The sequence below is a fragment of the Pleurodeles waltl genome, chromosome 7, assembly GCF_031143425.1.
Source record: "Pleurodeles waltl isolate 20211129_DDA chromosome 7, aPleWal1.hap1.20221129, whole genome shotgun sequence".
NCBI lineage: Eukaryota > Metazoa > Chordata > Amphibia > Caudata > Salamandridae > Pleurodeles > Pleurodeles waltl.
Genome location: NC_090446.1, coordinates 1,543,562,369 through 1,543,581,233, shown reverse-complemented (window position 1 = coordinate 1,543,581,233; position 18,865 = coordinate 1,543,562,369). Strand labels below are relative to the sequence as shown.

Below are 18,865 nucleotides of genomic sequence, written 5' to 3'. Positions count from 1 at the left end.
TGTTTTTATTTAGAAATTAAGCACTGCAGGTAGGACATTCCCTCTCCACTCACTAGTACACACACCCATCATATGAGAGACAAGTGTCAACGGATAGATCAGTCTCTCTGAGCAGACCTGTCATTCTCCACACCCTACTTTGCACACCCGTCATTCAAGATAGGGTCTCAGTCAAGAGGACAATCTCTCTCCACACACCCAGGTGCACTAGTCATCTGAGAGAGAGGTCTTAAAGAAGAGGCCAGCCCCTCACTTCACCCTACTATGGAAACCCATCGTCTGATAGAGAGGTCTCAGTGAGAGGCCTGTCTTTCTCCACATAACCTACTGTGCACACCCATCATCTGAGATGATCACTACTAAGCACATTTGTCATCTAAGAGTGAGGTCTGAGAGGAAAGGGAAGCCCCTCCCCACTCACTACTGTACTTGTCCCTCATCTGAGAGAGTTGCATCAAAGGAAAGTTTACTCCATCCACTCACCCTGCTGTGCACACCTGTTAATCATGAAAGTAGTTACAGAGACAGAAAAAAAGACAGTAAGCAAAATATTTCAAGTACTTCTGTTTGACCAGTGGCAGCCGGCAGCTTTAGGAGGGAGGGGGCGGGCGGGAAGCACACACACATACACACACTCATTCTTTCACATACAGACACGCACACACATCCATTAACAACACTCATACCATTCAAACATGCATGCACGCACCAAACATTCATTTTAAAACATCACAAACCAAACACTCATTCTTTCACACACGCATGCAAGAATGCACATCCATTAACAACACTCATAGTACTCAAACATGCGCACGCGCTCCAAACATTCAATTTAAAACATCACACACACACACTTACCTTCAGCCTCCAGGTCCCAGGAGGATTGGGACTGCTGCCTTCCCTCATTGGCTGACCCTAATGTCCTTCCGAGTTTGGTTTGGCACCCATGCCAGGACAACCTGATCCTCAAACCACAAATTGCTGTTCTAAATTCATCCTGCATAATAATGCAAAGAGATATTTTAAAATGTCCTATGTTTCTCCCAAGTGACGCATTAAACTTGACATTTTTCTTCCAATAATATCTAAACTAGAAGAAAATTTCTTGTAGAGTGGATTCACAAAAACATTCTTTGAGCATTAGAAAGGTTTAGAATCAAGTAGCTATGCTAATCTATAAGGCACCAAGTCATTCACACATCTCTCCCATACTCACAGAAATTAATTGGTTACAGTGGAATATAAGATCAAGTTCAAAATCTGTTGCCTTACCTTTTAAGCCCTAGTTGGTGAGGGATCTCAATTCTGAAGGTAAAGATTAAGTAAGCACTGTCTGTTGTTGTCATTCCTTATCTGAGGTCTCTGTTCGTCTGTGTCCCTGGATTCAAGAGAGTAGGAATGGGTGGCTGCAGCTCTCCTTAATTGCCCCATCTATCAAAAACTATTGCCCTCTCTTTTTACCGTCACATTCTAATTATGTTTCCTTAAAAAAAAAAGAACTAAAAACATTACTCTTAAAACAAACCTATACAGGCCTTTAATTTAACTTTTTGATTCATTAGCAATTTATCCCACAGTGTCAAGAAACTATTGGTGATTGAAAATACAATCCAACCCACCCAGCCCCTCTGCGACTCATTAGCAGACTTCTTTCAATGCAAAATCACAGCCATCAACAGAAAATGCCCCATTGAATACCTACTGACTCCTTCTGGTGATTAGCCCAACCACCTGATCACTGACTAGAAGCCAACATCCATCCAGGAAACAACAGCCCTCCTGACCTCGTCTCCTTCTGGCTCACCCAACGATCATGCCCACATTACATTATCATTATGGACAAAATGGAAATAAGCAGCATCCTCTCTCCTATTTTCAACACCTCCATCAGGACGGCCACAATCCCCAAAGCACGAAAGCAAGCAGAGTTCAAGACGCTCCTGAAGAAACAATTTGCCGACCCCAGCAAACTCAAAAATTACCACCCCCAATTCATTGCTCCTCTTCCCAGTCAAGGTCCTGGAAAAAGCCATCAACAAACAGATCTCCGAAAACCTGGAAAGACACAATCTACTAGACTCCTCCCATTGTGGCTTTTGCTCCAACTAATGCACCAAGACTGCCCTTATCGCTGCAACGGATGACATCAGGTCCCTCCTCAACCATTGAGAGAAGGCAACTTTGATCCTCTTAGACCTCTCTGCCTCGTTTAACACCATTTCCCGTTACACCCTCACCTCCCACCTTTCACCTAAGAGCAATATATGCGACAATCCCCCGGCGGTCCTCCCTTAGCCCCATGCTCTTCAACATCTATGTGACGCCATAGGCCAAGAATGTTCATTTCCATGGACTCAACATCTCATATGCCGATGACACACAACTCATTCTCTCCCTCTCAGAAGACCAAACCACACCCAGAGACAGCTTAAGCAATGCCATGACACACATCGCCAAATGGATGAAATCCAATTGCTTGAAACTGAACACAGACAATAGAGAGGTGATCATCTTTGGAAACAACCCCTCTCTGTTGGACGACTCCTGGTGGCCCTCCACACTTAGACAGCACCTGACCCCGACTGACCACCCCCACAATCTTGGCATCATCATTGACAGCAAACTCACCTTCAAACAACAGATAAAGTCAGTGGCCTCCTTCAGCTTCCACACCCTCTTCACATTACTGAGGATCTTCAGATGGATCCCCATTTGAAACCAGAAAGACGGTCACCCAAGTCGTCATCACCAGCAGACTAGACTACGGAACATCCCCTACATCAGACTCCCTGCCCAGCTCCTCCACCACTTCCAGACTGTCCAGATCGCAACAGCAAGACTCGTTCTAGGCCTCCCCAAACAGACCCACATCACCCCCTGCCTAAGAGATCTCCACTGGCTGCCTATGCACAAGAGGTGCAAATTTAAGGTTCTCACCATCACATACAAAGCCCTACACAACATCAGACCCAATCTCATCAACCAGCCCACCAGGAAACTCCCTTCAACACCTCTCACCCTTCCACAAGTCTCAAGAGTTTGAAGCAGCCACAGCAGAGGACATTCCTTCTCCTACCTTGCTGCCAAGATATGGAACAACCTCCCCTCCCACCTATGCACACTCTGCTTGACTTCAGAAGAAAGTTTAAGACATGGTTCTTTGAGGAGTAGCTACTGATGCTCAGCAACAACACACAGCATCTAGATCCCCACCAGAGTGATAAGCCGTGCTTTACAAATCAAAGGATTGATTGATTGATTGATCAATAAAAAAGGTATAAAATAACATTTGCATCTGTTATGCACAGGACTGTGGAATGCAAACCAGGGGCAAATACTAGTGCTGTGTTAAAACAAGTTGTTTTGATCAGAACATAAGAAAGTCTAAGTATGCAGACCAGCTACATATCTTCAGTGCTAGGAAACACGTTCTCTTAAGGTTCCATTGGTGCACATATGTTTTTTGTTAAAGGGCACCATCTACTTCTTTTTATGAACTTCATCCATAAGATAAAGTTAAAACTGAAGAATAGTACTGACTTGCCGCGTGAGTTTCCTTGGTAGAAAATGATTAATTCTGACACTCTTTTTGGTTCTATGGCAGTTACATGCCAACTAATAATGTTACCAGAGTAAAACGTGCCCAAGCAATACCACTATAGGGATTCTAAAAATCACTCACTTCTCAAATCAGCTCAAACTGCTGTAATTCATTCATCAGAGCTGTACTGTTTGAGGCCCCCCAAGAGGGATGCACAGAAAGAGCAGTAAATACTGCCACCAGTGAGACTGTATCTTTGAAAAGCAGTCCGAGGGAGAGCTATATCAGCAGAAGCAAAATGATGCGAAGAAGACTAAGGTGTCATTGGTAAAAAATAAAGGGAGCTTGGTGAGAAATTAACAGCGCGCCTGACTTACCCAATCAGCTAGGCAAGATCATCCCACCTTGCTAGATAACATATTGTGTGACTCAATGAAAAATACATCAGGCTGGCTTCAGGCGATAGTTTAGGGTGTACAGAAGAGGCATCAATGGGTTACAAAGGAGGCATCAATTGTTTACAAAGGAAGCATCAATGGTTAACAAAGGAGGCATCAATGATTCACAAAGGAGGCATCAATGGTTTACAAAGGAGGTATCAATGGTTTACAAAGGAGGCATCAATGGTTTACAAAGGAAGCATCAATGGTTCACAAAGGAGGCATCACTGGTTCACAAAGGAGGCATCAATGGTTTACAAAGTATGTATCAATGGTTTACAAAGGAGGCATAACAGGCTTACACAATAGGCATCAGCAGTTTACCAAAGAGGAATCAATAGGATGCATCAATGGTTCACACAGAAGGCATTAAGGGGTTTCAAAGGAGGCATTCATGTTTTACAAAGTAAGCATCACATATTTGCATAGGGGGCATCAGTGGTTTACAAAGGAGGCATCACTGATTTAAATAGGAGGCATGAATGGTTTATACAAGTGGCATCACTGATTTACAAATGAGACATAAATTTGCAAAGGAGATATCAGTGGTTTACAAAGAAGGCATAAATAGTTTACAAAGGAGGCATCAACAATTTACAAACCAGGCATCAATGGTTTACATAGGAGGCATCAATGGGTTACAAAGGCGGCATCAATAGTTTACACAGGAGGCATCAACGTTTATACAAGAGGCATCAATGGGTTACAAATAAGACATCAATGGTTTTCAAAGGAAGCATCAATGTCATCAGTAGTTTGCAAAGGAGGCATCAATGGTTTACACAGAAGGCATCAATGGTTTGCAAAAGAGGTGTCAATGGTTTACAAAGGAAGCGTCAATGATTCACAAAGGAGGCATCACAGGTTTACACAACAGGCATCAGCAGTTTACCAAAGAGGAATCAATAGGATGCACCAATGGTTTACACAGAAGGCATTAAGGGATTACAAAGGAGGCATTAATGTTTTACAAAGGAAGCATCACATATTTGCATAGGGTGCATCAGTGGTTTACCAATGAGGCATCACTGATTTATATAGGAGACATGAATGATTTATACAAGTGGCATCACTGATTTCCAAATGAGGCATCAATTTACAAAGGAGGCATCAATGGTTTGCATTGTAGGTATCCTTGGTTTACAAAGAAGGCATTAATAGTTTACAAAGAAGGTATCAACAATTTACAAAGCAGGCATCAATGGTTTACAAAGGAGGCATCAATAGTTTACACAGGAGGCATCAATGTTTATACAAGAGGCATCAATGGGTTGCAAATAAGACATCAATGGTTTTCATAGGAACCATCAATTTCATCAGTAGTTGGCAAAGGAGGCATCAATGGTTTACAAAGGAGGCATCAGTAGTTTACAAAGGAGGCATTCATAGTTTACACAGAAGGCATCAATGGTTTGCAAAAGAGGTGTCAATGGTTTACAAATGAAGCATCAATGATTTGCAAAGGAGGAATCAATTGTTTACACAGGAAACATGACTGGTTTACAAAGCAGGCTTGCATGTCTTATGAAGGAGACATCAATGGGTTATGAAGGAGACATCAATGAGTTTACAAAAGAGGCATGAATGGTTTACAGAGGAGACCTCAATGGTTTACACAAGAGGCATTACTTGTTTCTAAAGGAGGTGCCAGTGGTTTACACTGGAGGCATCAATTGTTTACAAAGGAGGCATCAATGGTTTCCAAAAAAGACATCAATAGTTTGCAAATGAGGCCTCAGTGGTTTACAAAGGAAGCATCAATGGTTTATAAAGGGCATATCAATTGTTTCCATAGATGGCATCAATGGTTCACACAAAAGGCATCAACGGTTTCCAAAGAATGCATCAATGGTTTACAAAAGAGGCATCAATACGTTACACAGGAGGCATCAATGGTTTGCACAGGAAGCATCAATGGTTTACAAAGCATGCATTAATGGTTTACACATGACGCATCAGTGAGTTACAAAGGGGGAATCAGTAGTTTACAAAGGAGGTGTCAATGGTTAGCAAAGGTGGCATCAATGGTTCATACAGGAAGCATCAATAGTTCACAAAGGAGGCATTAATGGTTAACACATGAGGCATCAGTGGTTTACGAAGGAGGCATCAGTAGTTTACAAAGGAGGCATCAATGATTTACAGAGGAGGCATCAATGGTTAACAAAGGTGGCATCAATGGTTTATACATGAAGCATCAATAGTTTACAAAGGGGGCAATAATGGTTTACACATGAGGCATCAGTGGTTTAGAAAGGAGGCATCAGTAGTTTACAAAGGAGGCATCAATGATTTACAGAGGAGGCATCAATGGTTATCAAAGGTGGCAGGAATGGGCTACGACCGATGCATCAATGGTTTACAAACAAAGTATCAATGGTTTTCAATGAAGACATCAATGGTTTACAGAGGAGGACCAGTGGTTTACACAGGAGGCATCAATGGTTACACTGGAGGCATCAATGGTATACTTTTGAGGCATTATTGGTTTACAAAAGAGGCATCAACGAGTTACAAAGGAGACGTCAATTGTTTTCAAAGGAGGCTTCAACAGGTTCCTAGTGAAGCATCAGTGGTGTACACAAGTGACATCAATGGTTCACACAGGAGACATCAACGGTTTACAAAAGAGACATCAATGGTTTCCAAAGGAGGCATCAATGGTTTTCAAAGGAAGGACCAATGCTTTACAAAGGAAGCATCACCGGTTAACAAAGGAGGCATCAATGTGTTACAAAGGAGGCATCAATGGTTTACACAGGAGGCATTAATGGGTTACAAAGGAGACATCGTTTAGGTCATTCTCTGAGAGACCAGTCAAGAGGTGTGCTACCTCAAGCATAAAAAAGGTTAATTTAAACACAGTTCCTGATACCCCAATGGAATGATGCAAATTGTGAAAGGCATTGTCAACAAAGGTTCTGGCTCAAGAAAGCTGACCCCTTGCCCCACCCTATGTATGCTAATTACAAGCTGATTCATAATGCGAATGGTGCTTCTGGCAACCACTCAATTGTATTGGTATAATTATGATCATGATTATGGTTATGATTATGATTATAAGTACGCTTATTATTATTAGTAATATTAGTACAACTACTCATAGTAATAGTAGCATTAACAGTAGTAGTAGAACTACTAATAGTAGTAGAATTAGTAGTTGTAGTGTTAGTAATAGCACCAGTAGTAAAAGTAGAAGTCACAGTAGCAGCAGTAGTAGTAGAAGTAGCAGGAAATGATAAGAGTAGTAGTAGTATTTATAAGCCCAGTATAGAAGCATTTTATGCCAGACCCAGAAATGACAGAAACTATAAACCACAGTATCAGGAGTCTTACCCTTGATTGAAGAAGCCAAGACTTCCACTTAAAAATGTTAATCTACAATTGTTTCCATGTTTTAGGCCCTGATGCTGAGGCTGTGTGTTGGTGAAGAAACAAAATGCTATTAAGAACCAGAAGGTCACCACTTATATCAATGTACAGGAAGACATAACTATTAATCGAACATGTTTGATGATGATGTTCTATTGTACTGCAAATGTGACCAATTTTATTAAAGGCTTATTTCAGTTTATTTCCGTGATGTGTGACAACCATGAATTGAGATACAGAAACAATTATATTTTGTACTTAAACATCAATGTGATTATCCTTTACTTTTGAGACTGTAAATACCACGCTTAATTCATACAAAAAATCGTTTCTAATATGTGGATAAATACATTAATGGCATATTCAATTAAAATTGGAACAATTTCAAAAACTGATGGTCTATCCAATACAGAAACTAGCAGAATGCACGGAGGAGAAGACGAAACAATTGAATGTAAACATAACACATTATAAGACGAAGGAGAACATCGAAATAGTACATTAAAAGGAATCTGCAAGCAGATAAACTGTACAACATGAAACAAGATTAGTTTTGTTACCAGGCAGCACCTTTCAGAGTCCAAATGTACATACTTTTTTGGATGGGGTAAATACCAGTGGAATCCTTATTTTTTCCAATTGGGCCTAAGTGTTATCAAATACAGCAGCGAAACCAAGGGAGCAACAACCATTAGGTTAGAGAGCTCTGTGTCAAATGCCACTGGGTAAAATCCCTAGTCCACAGTGTTGCACGCAGCCCTACATCTGGTCCCCTTGATATGATTAAAAGAACATGATAAAACTGTTCATTTTTTCTGACACCATAAGTCATCCAACCATTCTGATTCCAAGCATATTTCGAATAAAATGATACTTTTGGATATATCCTTGTATATCATTACAGACTACCTGCAATGTCCTTTCTTGGTTGAGTCTACTGAAATTGCTTTGTTCTAAATAAGAGTGAAGGGTGTCTATGATGAAGCATCCCACTTGAAGTTTTGGGTGAGGCAACTCTCAAATATCATGTTTGATGTAGGACACCAAAAGAGACATTGTTTTAAGCCTCAACAGTGGCCCAAGAAACATAGTGCTAATGGAGGTTGTTCTTGAATGTTTCATTTACCTCTGTATCACTTTTGTGTTGATAAAAATTAATAGTCCCTTGCAAAGCCTTAAACTCCCCTTTTATTACACATGTCAGCCCACAGGGCAGGATATGGTGTAATTAAAAGATTGAGCATATACGTTTATGTTTTACATGTCGCAATAGTGAACATGCTGTTTTTCACGGCTGTGAGGCCTACCCCACACATATGATAACATTGGAAATTCCTTATTACATTTAAGAAGCTGTAATTTCCAGTTGGGAATAGGTAGCTGTTGCATGTTTGGTGTCTTTGGAATTGTAACAAAAACATAATTTGTAATTATATAGTGTGTTGTTATTAAAGTTTTGAAAATACTACTTTAAGAGAAATGGTAGTTTTCTGCCCTTACCCCTTTTGTGCCTGCAGCCTGTCTTGGGTCAGATGAATAGGGTGTAATTGGTAATTATACTTTGTGAATTCCTCCCAGACAGCCGCACAATGGAGGGATTAGGTCATCCTAAATGGCCACCTACTGTTAGGATGGGCGGGGCCGGAGCTGAGCGCAGTGGCACTTGAGATTGAATAGGCAGTTTTCTTCCTTCACACAAAGGACCAGGCTTGCAACTTGAAATCATCAGAGTGACTCCTGGCTTCCTGTTTAGAGCTACAGGGACACAGAAGGCTCCTGCCATCTAGAACCCACACCTAGACCTAGTACTAATCTCCCAGGTTATGCAACACCAGTCCTGCAACATTTGTTGTGGTTTTAAAGGTAGTAGGATTGTCAAATTAGAAAACTGAGGACTTACACTTTTGTTTGCCAAAAACCACTATGCAAACCAGTCGGAGACTGGGACCAACTTTCAAACCTATCCGACTACGGTGCATGGCTGGTTGGATTGACTTCATGACTTCTCCCAATACATTCTTTTCAGCAGCTCACTCCCAACAACTCAATTTGTCACAACACTTGTGAAGTAATAAGATATGTGCTATTGTTTCCTTCCAATTGCATAGAAATCTAGGCAATAGGCTCTACACAGCTCCCGGAGATGGTGATAGTGCACGAAAGAATGGCTGATGGCCCTTTAAATCAGGTTTAAATCAGGTGCGTGTGTCCAGCTAGAAGTGAAAACAACACAGTCCCCTTGCTACCTGCAAGTTGCTGCTCCAAACGGAATGCAAACAATGTGTGAGTGCTGCTGAAAAGTATCCTTGTTTCAGAAAATGACTCCAGGACACATTCAACATGTTTTCCTGGTGATCTGGCTCAGAAATGATAAGAACCATGATCCAGTGGGATCCCCTTCCTTTCCAGCACAGGTGTTACATAGCCAATCGAAACAGTGGCAGCACAAACTTGAGATATGTGGTGGATCTGGTCATTTCACACATAAGATCTTTTCTAATTGACCTCACAGCAGTGCTCCATCAAATTGGTCCAGTGTAGGGGGAGGAACAGTAGCTCGCTGAGTTTTTAGTGAGTTACCCCTGCTTTGTGCTGCTATTAACCCTAGAAAAAATGCAGCATTTTTCAGCTGGCCTCAGCCTGAACGATCCTTCACTCTTACTGGGGCCCTGCACTTTCTGTCTATGACAGCAAACATCACGAAAAAAACAGGACAGGTAAAGTGCACTGGTCAAGAATAGGTATCAATGTATTTATTTTTTATTTTATTTTATTTAGATAGTTTTCTATAGCGCTGGCAAGACCTGAGGGTATCGGAGCGCTTTACAACAGCATAGGTAATAAGCGACCAAGTTCAAAGAGACAGGTATACATGTAGGTTTCACAGGGTCAAAAGAGATAAAGTGCCGGCGGTGGTGGGGTTGATTGTAGTAATACATTTTATATTGCAAATGCAAGTAAATATTTGTAAAATTGTTGTCATCTGTTATGGATCATGCCTACTTTTCCAAATGAAGGGATTGCATTTATTGTGCAAAATTGTCATCACTCTGCTCTCATCTTCATTATCAATGCTCTGTATTACCTCTCTGTCACTCTCATGTTCACTTATTCTCATCAGTCAAGTCTCTCTTGCTTCCCCCTTTCCATCCTCACTTTGATTGTTAGTTCACTACTCTCTTTCAATTTCATCCCACTGCTTGGTATCTTCAAATGCAGAAAGGGGTACAAGTAGTGGAACCAAACCCCCAGACTTTAGATCACTTCTGGAGCAAGAGGAACCTCTGCCAAGCAGAAGAGCTTAAGAGCTGAGGAGAAGTGCTGCCACTGCCTGTGACTAAGCCTTGTTGGGCTATCCTACAGTTGCTGCTTCTCGCTGTGGAAGACTTTACTGTGTATTCCTTCTTGTCAAGAATCTCCAAGGGCTGAACTGAGCTTATCTACTGTTTTGAAGTCTCAGGGCCATCAAAGACTTCCTCTGCTGGCAACTGGACTCTCTGCTGAGACTCCCAACCTGCCAAGTGGTGCCCTATCCAGTCCCTATGCCCTTGAAAGGTGAAGTTGGCTGAACAACAGCCTATAATCCACGCACAGAACGCTATGCGGGGAATTTCTGACACACCATCCACAACGCGGCTGATAAACGACGCACCACCTGCTTCGCGGCTGAAATCCATGCTCTACCTGCATCATGGCTGAGAGATTGATGCATTGCGGCTGGAGAAATGACGCAACACCCACTCGCGGCTGCTGATAATGATTCAAACCCCATGCAGCATGGTTTTTTAACTGCGCTCAGCCGAATTTCACATGCATCGCCGCTGTGCGTCAAAGTCATTGTGAACCTGCACGGATCTGAGGTGCTCTGTCCGGATTTTGAAGCATCGCTCTTTTGTGAGGAAGGAAAAAGGCGCACGACCTCACTTGTAGGTAAGGAATCAATGCATTGCTGACTTTTCCGATGCACGCTCGCCTGTGTGGCTTTATTTTAGATGCAAACCAGGTACTTTGTGTAAAATCAATGTTTCCATTGTTTTCTATGGAGTAAGGGCCTCATTCCAACCGAGGCGGGCGGCGGTAGCCGCCCGCCTGGCTGGAACCACCAGATGGCCGCTCCGCGGTCGAAAGACCGCTGGGGCCATTCTGACTTTGCTGTTGGGCCGGCGGGCGCTAGCCAATATAGCACCCGCCGGCCCAGCGGGAAAGAGGCCTGCAACACTGAAGCCGGCTCCGAATGGAGCCGGCGGTGTTGCAGGTGTGCGACGGGTGCAGTTGTAGCCCCGTCGCGCTTTTCACTGTCTGCTAGGCAGACAGTGAAAAGCATACTGGGGCCCTGTTAGGGGGCCCCTGCACTGCCCTTGCCAGTGGCATGGGCAGTGCAGGGGCCCCCAGGGGCCCCAGGATACCCGTTCCCGACAGCCTGTTCCTGGCGGTGAAAACCGCCAGAAACAGGCTGGCAGGAAGGGGGTCAGAATCCGCATGGCAGCGCTGCAAGCAGCGCCGCCATGGAGGATTCGCCCGGCTGGGGGAAATCTGGCGGGAAACCGCCGGACCCGGTTTTCCGACCGCGGCTTTGCAGCCGCGGTCGGAATGGGCAGGGAAGCACCGCCAGCCTGTTGGCGGTGCTTCTGTCATTTTAGCCCTGGCGGTCGCAGACCGCCAGGGTTAGAATGGCCCCCTAAGACTCTTATTCTTTTGATAAATCATATCTTGATTTGTGTATTTTGGATTTTTGTCAGTTTGGTCTTGTTTGATTTAGATAAATATTGTCTATTGTTCTAAACTGGTGTGGTGTCCATTTTGAAGTGTTTTCACTGTATTACTGTGTGTTGGTACAGATACTTTACACATTGCCTCTGAGATAAGCCTGACTGCTTGTGCCAAGCTACCAAGGGGGTGAGCAGGGGTTATCTTGAGTAGGTAACTTCATTGCCCTGACTAGAATGAGGGCCCCTGCTTGGACAGAGTGCAAACTAACTGCCAACTTGAGATCCCATTTCTAACAAGGGACTTGACAGTGCCATGTTTCTGTGAGTCTGGAATGAACCTAACATAATGGAGACATGGATGATGGGTGTTAGTGCCTCACTGATCAGTAGGAATATTTTGATAAAAGTGCAGAAGGGATAACAGTCAGATGGGGCCTCTGAGCAGATAGTCTTCTTCGCAGCAGTGATTTTGGCGATAGTAATGTTGGGCCACAAGGTCCTGGTTTGTTTTTTGGCCGTGATGGGAAAATGAGATGCAACTGTTTAGTTGAGGATTGATTTTGTTATAGAAAAAAAACAAAAAGAATGTTGCAAATGTCTTGTTAGAGTGTGATGTTGCTGGAGGTGGCAGGAGCCTCAGAGAAATCTTTAATGATGGTGAAGATTTCCTTGCTGCCCTTAGTGGCTGCTCAATGTGGTGGTGTCTTGACTTGTTCTCCATCTACTCTGCAGTTGTTTGCAGTGGTGTTTCATAAGCTTGACTTCCTCTATGTACCAGCTGCCAGGCTCTTGCCACTGGGTTGCGCCTGGATGGAGCTAGGGTGGAGCACATGCAGTTATAGAGCTCTTGATGTTCATAATGACTATCAGCAAGTTGATGGTGTGCCTGAGCCTGTGTGTTAAAAAGGCAGAAGCCCACTCCTCTCCTGTGATTCTTTTCCAGCTGTGGCAGTTGGTTCCAGTGGAGGTAGTCTGTGGTGGTGAGGGATGACAAAGGTGACGTCTGCCTAGTCCATAGTTTTTGGCATGTCACCTCTCATGTTGCTGATTGAAGAGAAAATTGGGTACAATATGTGTGGAGGTGTGGTAACGTGGTGGGTGAGGCCAAGAATTCAAAGGTTTTCTAGAAGAGCCATATAGAGTTTGATCCAGTGCGGACTTCTAGGTGAAAGTAAAGGTCTCCAAGGAGGATGAAGGATGAAGGTGCTGGTGCTGATGATGAGGAGTGATACCAAACCGTTAACTGGTGAAATTGGTGCGGGTTGCTGGTCATCTGTATATGAGATTCCGCTCACAGAGAAGTTGTTTGTGATGCATATCTTAAATATGAGGTGTTCTATGTAACTGCTGGAGAGTGTTGTGGGGGAAACTTGAGATACCAATTCCTGTTCGGTTGGATGATGGATAATCCAGTGTTGTTATGTTATATTATGTTATGTTATGTTATGTTATGTTAAACAGTACTTGTAAAGCGCACAGTCACCTAAAGGAATCATGGTGCTACATAATAACAGAGGAAAAGATACTCAAATGCCTTCTTGAAAAGCCACATTGAAAGCTGTTAGTTTAGTAAAGGACCAGATAGCTATTAGAAAGGAATTCCAGTTAGTTGGTGCTGACACCACACTGAGAACCTGCATCCTCCAACACTTGCTTTGCAGAATTTCAGCATCACCAGAGGACTTGTTGAAGAAGAAAATAGTTCTCTCATCAGGATGTGTCTCGACACTCAATGAGTCAAGAATGATGTAACTTCATGTGTAGATGGGTGATGGGAAACAAAGTTCTATTGCTTGGCTTTTTATTTTTAAGACAGTTTTGGCAAGAATCCAGAGATGTCACTACCTGTGCAGATGGATGATGGGAAGACAAGTGATGTCACTTCCTGTGCAGATGGATTTTGGGAAACCAGTTATTTCACTTCCTGTGCAGATGGGTGATGCCTCTTGCTTGTCTTCTTCTTTTAATCACTGAGAAGACCGGTGAGTGCCAGCTACCAGTCAGATCCCTCTGACCATGGAAAGTGAAGCTCCTCAATTCACCTTCTTTCTCTAATCTCCATTTTGGAGCAGTATTGCATACTGTAGTTGACTTACCCTGTGATTGTGAACATGGCTGTGCTGATGGCCAAGAGAGGTCTTCTCGCTGACCCTTTATCTGAGCACCTGACATTCAGTTGTGGCACCTGTCTGGCACTTATGACTACAACAATGAGCAGGGACCTGATTGAATCCTTCCTAGTTGACTCTCAAGGTCTAAGGATTGCTCAAACCTGGGCCATTCCTGTTGAGTTGCCGAGATGATAGGAACTCATCCCCTACCTCCCTACCTATTGCCTGCAGGATTGAGAGAATAAGGGCAATAGTTAAGACTCCAGGGGCAGAGCCTTCCTGGTGGTGTCTTTTCCGTCTTTCCATTCTTTTAGTTGCCCATTGAGACCTAATGAAAACTAGTGTTTAGTAAGACTTTAAACAATCCTTTCCCCGCTGTTTCCCTAGTTCCCCCGGTTAACCAAACCCCAAGTGGTACCTGTGTTTTTGACTGAAGAGTTCCTTGTAGCAAGGGTGGTGGAAGCTCATTGGTTGTATGGAGAGCTGGGCTGGTGGTCGTGTGGATGAGTGGCTTTTCTATGAGGCAAACAAAGAGTCTTTTAGTACAAGAGTTCAATTGTTACGGCATGACTTAAACTAGTTTTGTATGCTTGAACATTTTTTCCCCAATGCTAACTTGGTCACACATTATAAAGTCACTCTTAGCTTGAAGCGCCTCACGATCTATTCCTTGTTATAGCATTGCTGAGTTCTTGCTCCCAAAAATTATTATTGCACATTCAATAAGCCCTTTATTCAAATAACATTCCTTCCCGAGGATTCTCCTGCACTTGGTATTGTCCAGGTACTAGTGCTGCCTGTAGGAGGCTGGCCTGGTTTGTAGTGAGTACCAGAGGTACTTACACCTTATACCAGGTCCAGTTACCCCTTATTAGTGTATGTAGTCAGTGTCTAAAAGCCAGGGCTCTCTAGTGATAGTGTGGATGAGCAGCCAAGGTCTAACTAAGAGGCATGCAAAGCTCATGCAATATCACTACAGTCACACAGTACTTACACACATAAAAGAAAATACTCAGTGGTTCAAAAATAAAGGTACTTTATTTTGGTGACACACTTGCCAAATATACCTTAGAGACTATACTCCTTTAGGGGGTAAGTAATATACACAATATATACACAAGTAGCCAAAAACAGGTATGTAAACAGAAAACAGTGCAAATAGTGAAAATCACAGTAGTTAGAAATAGGCCTGGGGGAACACAAACCATATACTAAGAAAGTGGAATGCGAATGTTGGTTTCCCACCTTGGCAAGTGTAGTGTGTAGAGGGACGCTAGGAGTATAAGAAAACACCAAAGGTAAGTAATAGAACCCACCCCGGAGCTCAGGAAAGTAGGAGTAAATCACTGGAACTTTCCTACCACACAGAAGAAAATGAGAAAGAAGATATTGCAAGAACCAGAAGAGACTGCAAGACACCAACAACATATTCCTGGACCTGAATGCCTGTAGAAGAAGGGGACCAAGTCCAAGAAGCACAGAGGAGTCCAGGAAGAACAGCAGCCCCTGCTCACCCGGCTGAAGGTGTAAAAGTGAAACCACCCGTGAAGAACAACAGTCAGTACTGCACCCAAGAAGCCGGATGTAGGGTCCTGGTTGGTTCAGATGATGTCCCATGCCGGATGGATGATTTCAGTCTGGCTTGCGTCACTGGATTTCACCAACAAGCCTTGGCAAACGCAAAGCTCACGGTTGGAGGAAAATGGTGCTGCCCGGGACCAGGAAGGACCAGGTCAACTCTAGCTAGGATGGGGAGTCAGAGGGATCCCTCAGCAGTCCAGAAATCCCTCAGAAGACCAGGCAGGATGACTAGGAGTCCCATAGGACGGGGACAAAGAAGGTGCAAGTGAAAGCGCACACAGCACTATACCAAAGGTTTCCAAGCAACTGGAGAACATTGCAGGAAGCTGTGCATCACAGGAGGGAGTGCTGGGGACCAGAGCAGTGCTCTGCATGAAGAACTTTGTGCAGGGTCACACACAAGCCTTGGCAACTGCAAATCATGCGGTGCACGGAGGTACTGTCTTACGTGGGGAGGCAAGCTCTTACCTCCACCAAAGTTCGACAGCTGGATTTCGGAACCACTTCAATTCACCACCTGTGATGCTGGATCCACACACTTCATCAGGAGAGGGGACCCAAGCCACCAGTCGCCGATGCAGAGGGTACCTGCTGGAGCAGGGAAGTGATACCTTCACTTCGAGGGAGATTCCTTCACTCTTCAGTTGCAGTCCAAAGACTGGATGCCCTCTGAGGATGCACGACCGGGAAGCAGTTGCTGTTGCTGGCAGGAGCTCAAGATGCAGTGTTGCAGAAGTCGTCCTGGCTTCTTTGTTGCAGGTTTGTAGAGTTCCTGGATGTTCTGATGCAGTTTCTTCAGTGAGAAGGTGAAGTAAAGTATGCAGAGGAATCCTGCTTGAGTCTTGCAATCCAAATCTGAAGAACCACCCAAGGGAGAGACCCCAAATAGCCCTGAAAGGGTGATTGGTCACATATGCAGGTAAGCACCTATCGGGGAGGGCTCTGACATGACCTGCTAGCACTGGCCACTCAGATGCTCCCAGAGTTCCCTGCCCAGTCTGTAAACAAGATTACACAACCCAGAAACCCCCTGGAGGAGCTCAGAGCACCACCCCTGGGGTGGTGATGGACAGGGGAGGGGTCACTCCCATTTTCTTTGTCCAATTTCATGCCAGAGGAGGAACTGGGGGTTGCTGAACCAGTGTAGACTGGATTATGCAAGGAGGGAACCATTTGTGCCCTTCAAAGCATTTCCAGAGGCTCTGGGAGGCTACCCCACCAATGGCTGTAACACCTATTTCCAAAGGGAGAGGTGAAACACCTCTCTCCCAAAGAAAATCCTTTGTTTCTGCCTTACTGAGCTCGAGCTGTACAAGCAGAAGGAGGGCAGAAACCTGTCTGTGGGGTGGCAGCAGCTGGGCTGCCTTCAAAACCTCACAAGGCTGTATAGCAGTACGAGGCGTCCATTGTGGAGCCCCCAGAGTGCGTGGAATTATACAACCAATGCTAGAATAAGCATTGGGGTATAATTTCAAGAGGTTAGACACCTTACATGACGATATTTGGAGTTACCATTATGTAGCTAGACATAGGTAGTAACCTATGTATAGTACACATATAAAATGGCATCCCCGAACTTACGAAGTCTGGGAAAATGGTCCTGGATGACAAGGTGGTACCTCTACTGGTGCAGGGTGCCCTCACACACAGGTACTCTGCACCTAGCCTTCAGGGCTGGATGGCCTGACATATAGGTGACTTAGGAGTGACCTAGTGCAGTGTCAATGGCAGTGTAAGGGTGCATGCACCATTTCACACCGGCTGTAATGGCAGTCCTGTAGAAGCCTTTGCATGGGCTCCCTATGGATGGCAAAAGAAATGCTGCAGCCCTTAGGGATCCCCTGGAAACCCAATGCCCTGGGTATCTAGGTAATAGGGGGGCACCAGTATGCCAAGTATGAGTGGAATACTGTTTTAACAGTATCCAACAACCAAATTTACAAGGAGGGGGCATAACTACTGGGGTCCTGGTAGCAGGATTCCAGTAGATACAGTTACACATACTGACATACAGGCAAAAAGTGGGGGTAACAAGTCTAGAAAAGGGCTACATTCCTACACTGCCTAACAGAGGATCGTGCTTGAGCTGATTCTGTTTCCATCAAGGTGAGCTGTGCAGCTCTTCCATTAGTGTTTACATTTTAATATTGCCTGTTTTATTCTCTTACAGTTTTCCAGTCATTCAGAATTCAAGGAGGAGAGATCCAGACTTCAGAGGAGATTACTTGTGGTAAATTGAAGGGTAAACTTCAAAGGTTTGGATTCTTTGAGGGTCCGAGAAGGCTTGGTCAAACTCTGGATTCTTAATGTGAAGCATTGGTCAAGGGTGGGGTGGGTTTAAATAGATTATGTCCCTGATTACGGATAAGTCATTTAGAATACTTGTGATTGTTTACCATCTGGTGATTTATTTTTTAGGGCGCACATACTGGTGATTAAGTTAATTGCCTTACCATGTTTCCATCTGTTTACCTTATGGTGCTTGTCTGATTGTTTTGAAGTTTTATTTCTTCATGATTTATCCAGTGTAGTGAAACTGATCTGACAGGTGCACTTAATCAGGAAACAAGGAAGGAACAAGTTCAACCATAACAACTCTGAGGCCCTGATTTATACTTTTTGACACAAACCTGTACTAGAGCGGGTTTTCGTTAAAAGGTTTACCACCGGCTACCGCCAATCCTAGATGCCAGCCGGGCGTCATATTTAAGGAATGACGCTAGTCGGTGCTTAGGCCCGGTTAGTGCAAAAATAAATGAAGCTAACTCGGTAGGGGAGGCGTAGGGGAGACTGGAGGTTTTGCGTAAAACAATGACGCTAGGACGCTAGTCAGGTTAGCGTAAAATTTTTTGACTCTAACCTGACTAGCGTCATTTCTTGAAACACAACCCCCCATGGACATGACCCATGCCCAATGGCCAAGCCCAGGGGACTTATGTACCCTGGGCTTGGCCATTGGGCACAGTGCCATGTAGGGGGGCCCAAGTTAGGCCCCCATGGCACTTTAAAAAAAAATAAAAACTTACTTGGACTTACCTTGGATGGGTACCCCCATCCTTGGGTGTCCTCCAGGTGTGGGTGGGGGTGGCTGGGGTTGTCCCTGGTCTCCGA

General features: G+C 44.1%; 1 protein-coding gene across 1 annotated transcript in view; it reads left to right on the top strand.

Moving 5' to 3' along the window:
• LOC138246673 (carcinoembryonic antigen-related cell adhesion molecule 6-like) overlaps positions 1 to 8,254 on the top strand; it is a 178,384-nt gene extending 170,130 nt beyond the window's left edge. The window contains exon 9 of the mRNA XM_069201428.1: positions 7,383 to 8,254. Within this exon, the coding sequence (XP_069057529.1) occupies positions 7,383 to 7,389 (7 nt within the window). The 3' untranslated portion in view covers positions 7,390 to 8,254. The remainder of the gene's footprint in view (positions 1 to 7,382) is intronic.
• The last annotated feature ends 10,611 nt before the right edge of the window (positions 8,255 to 18,865 follow it).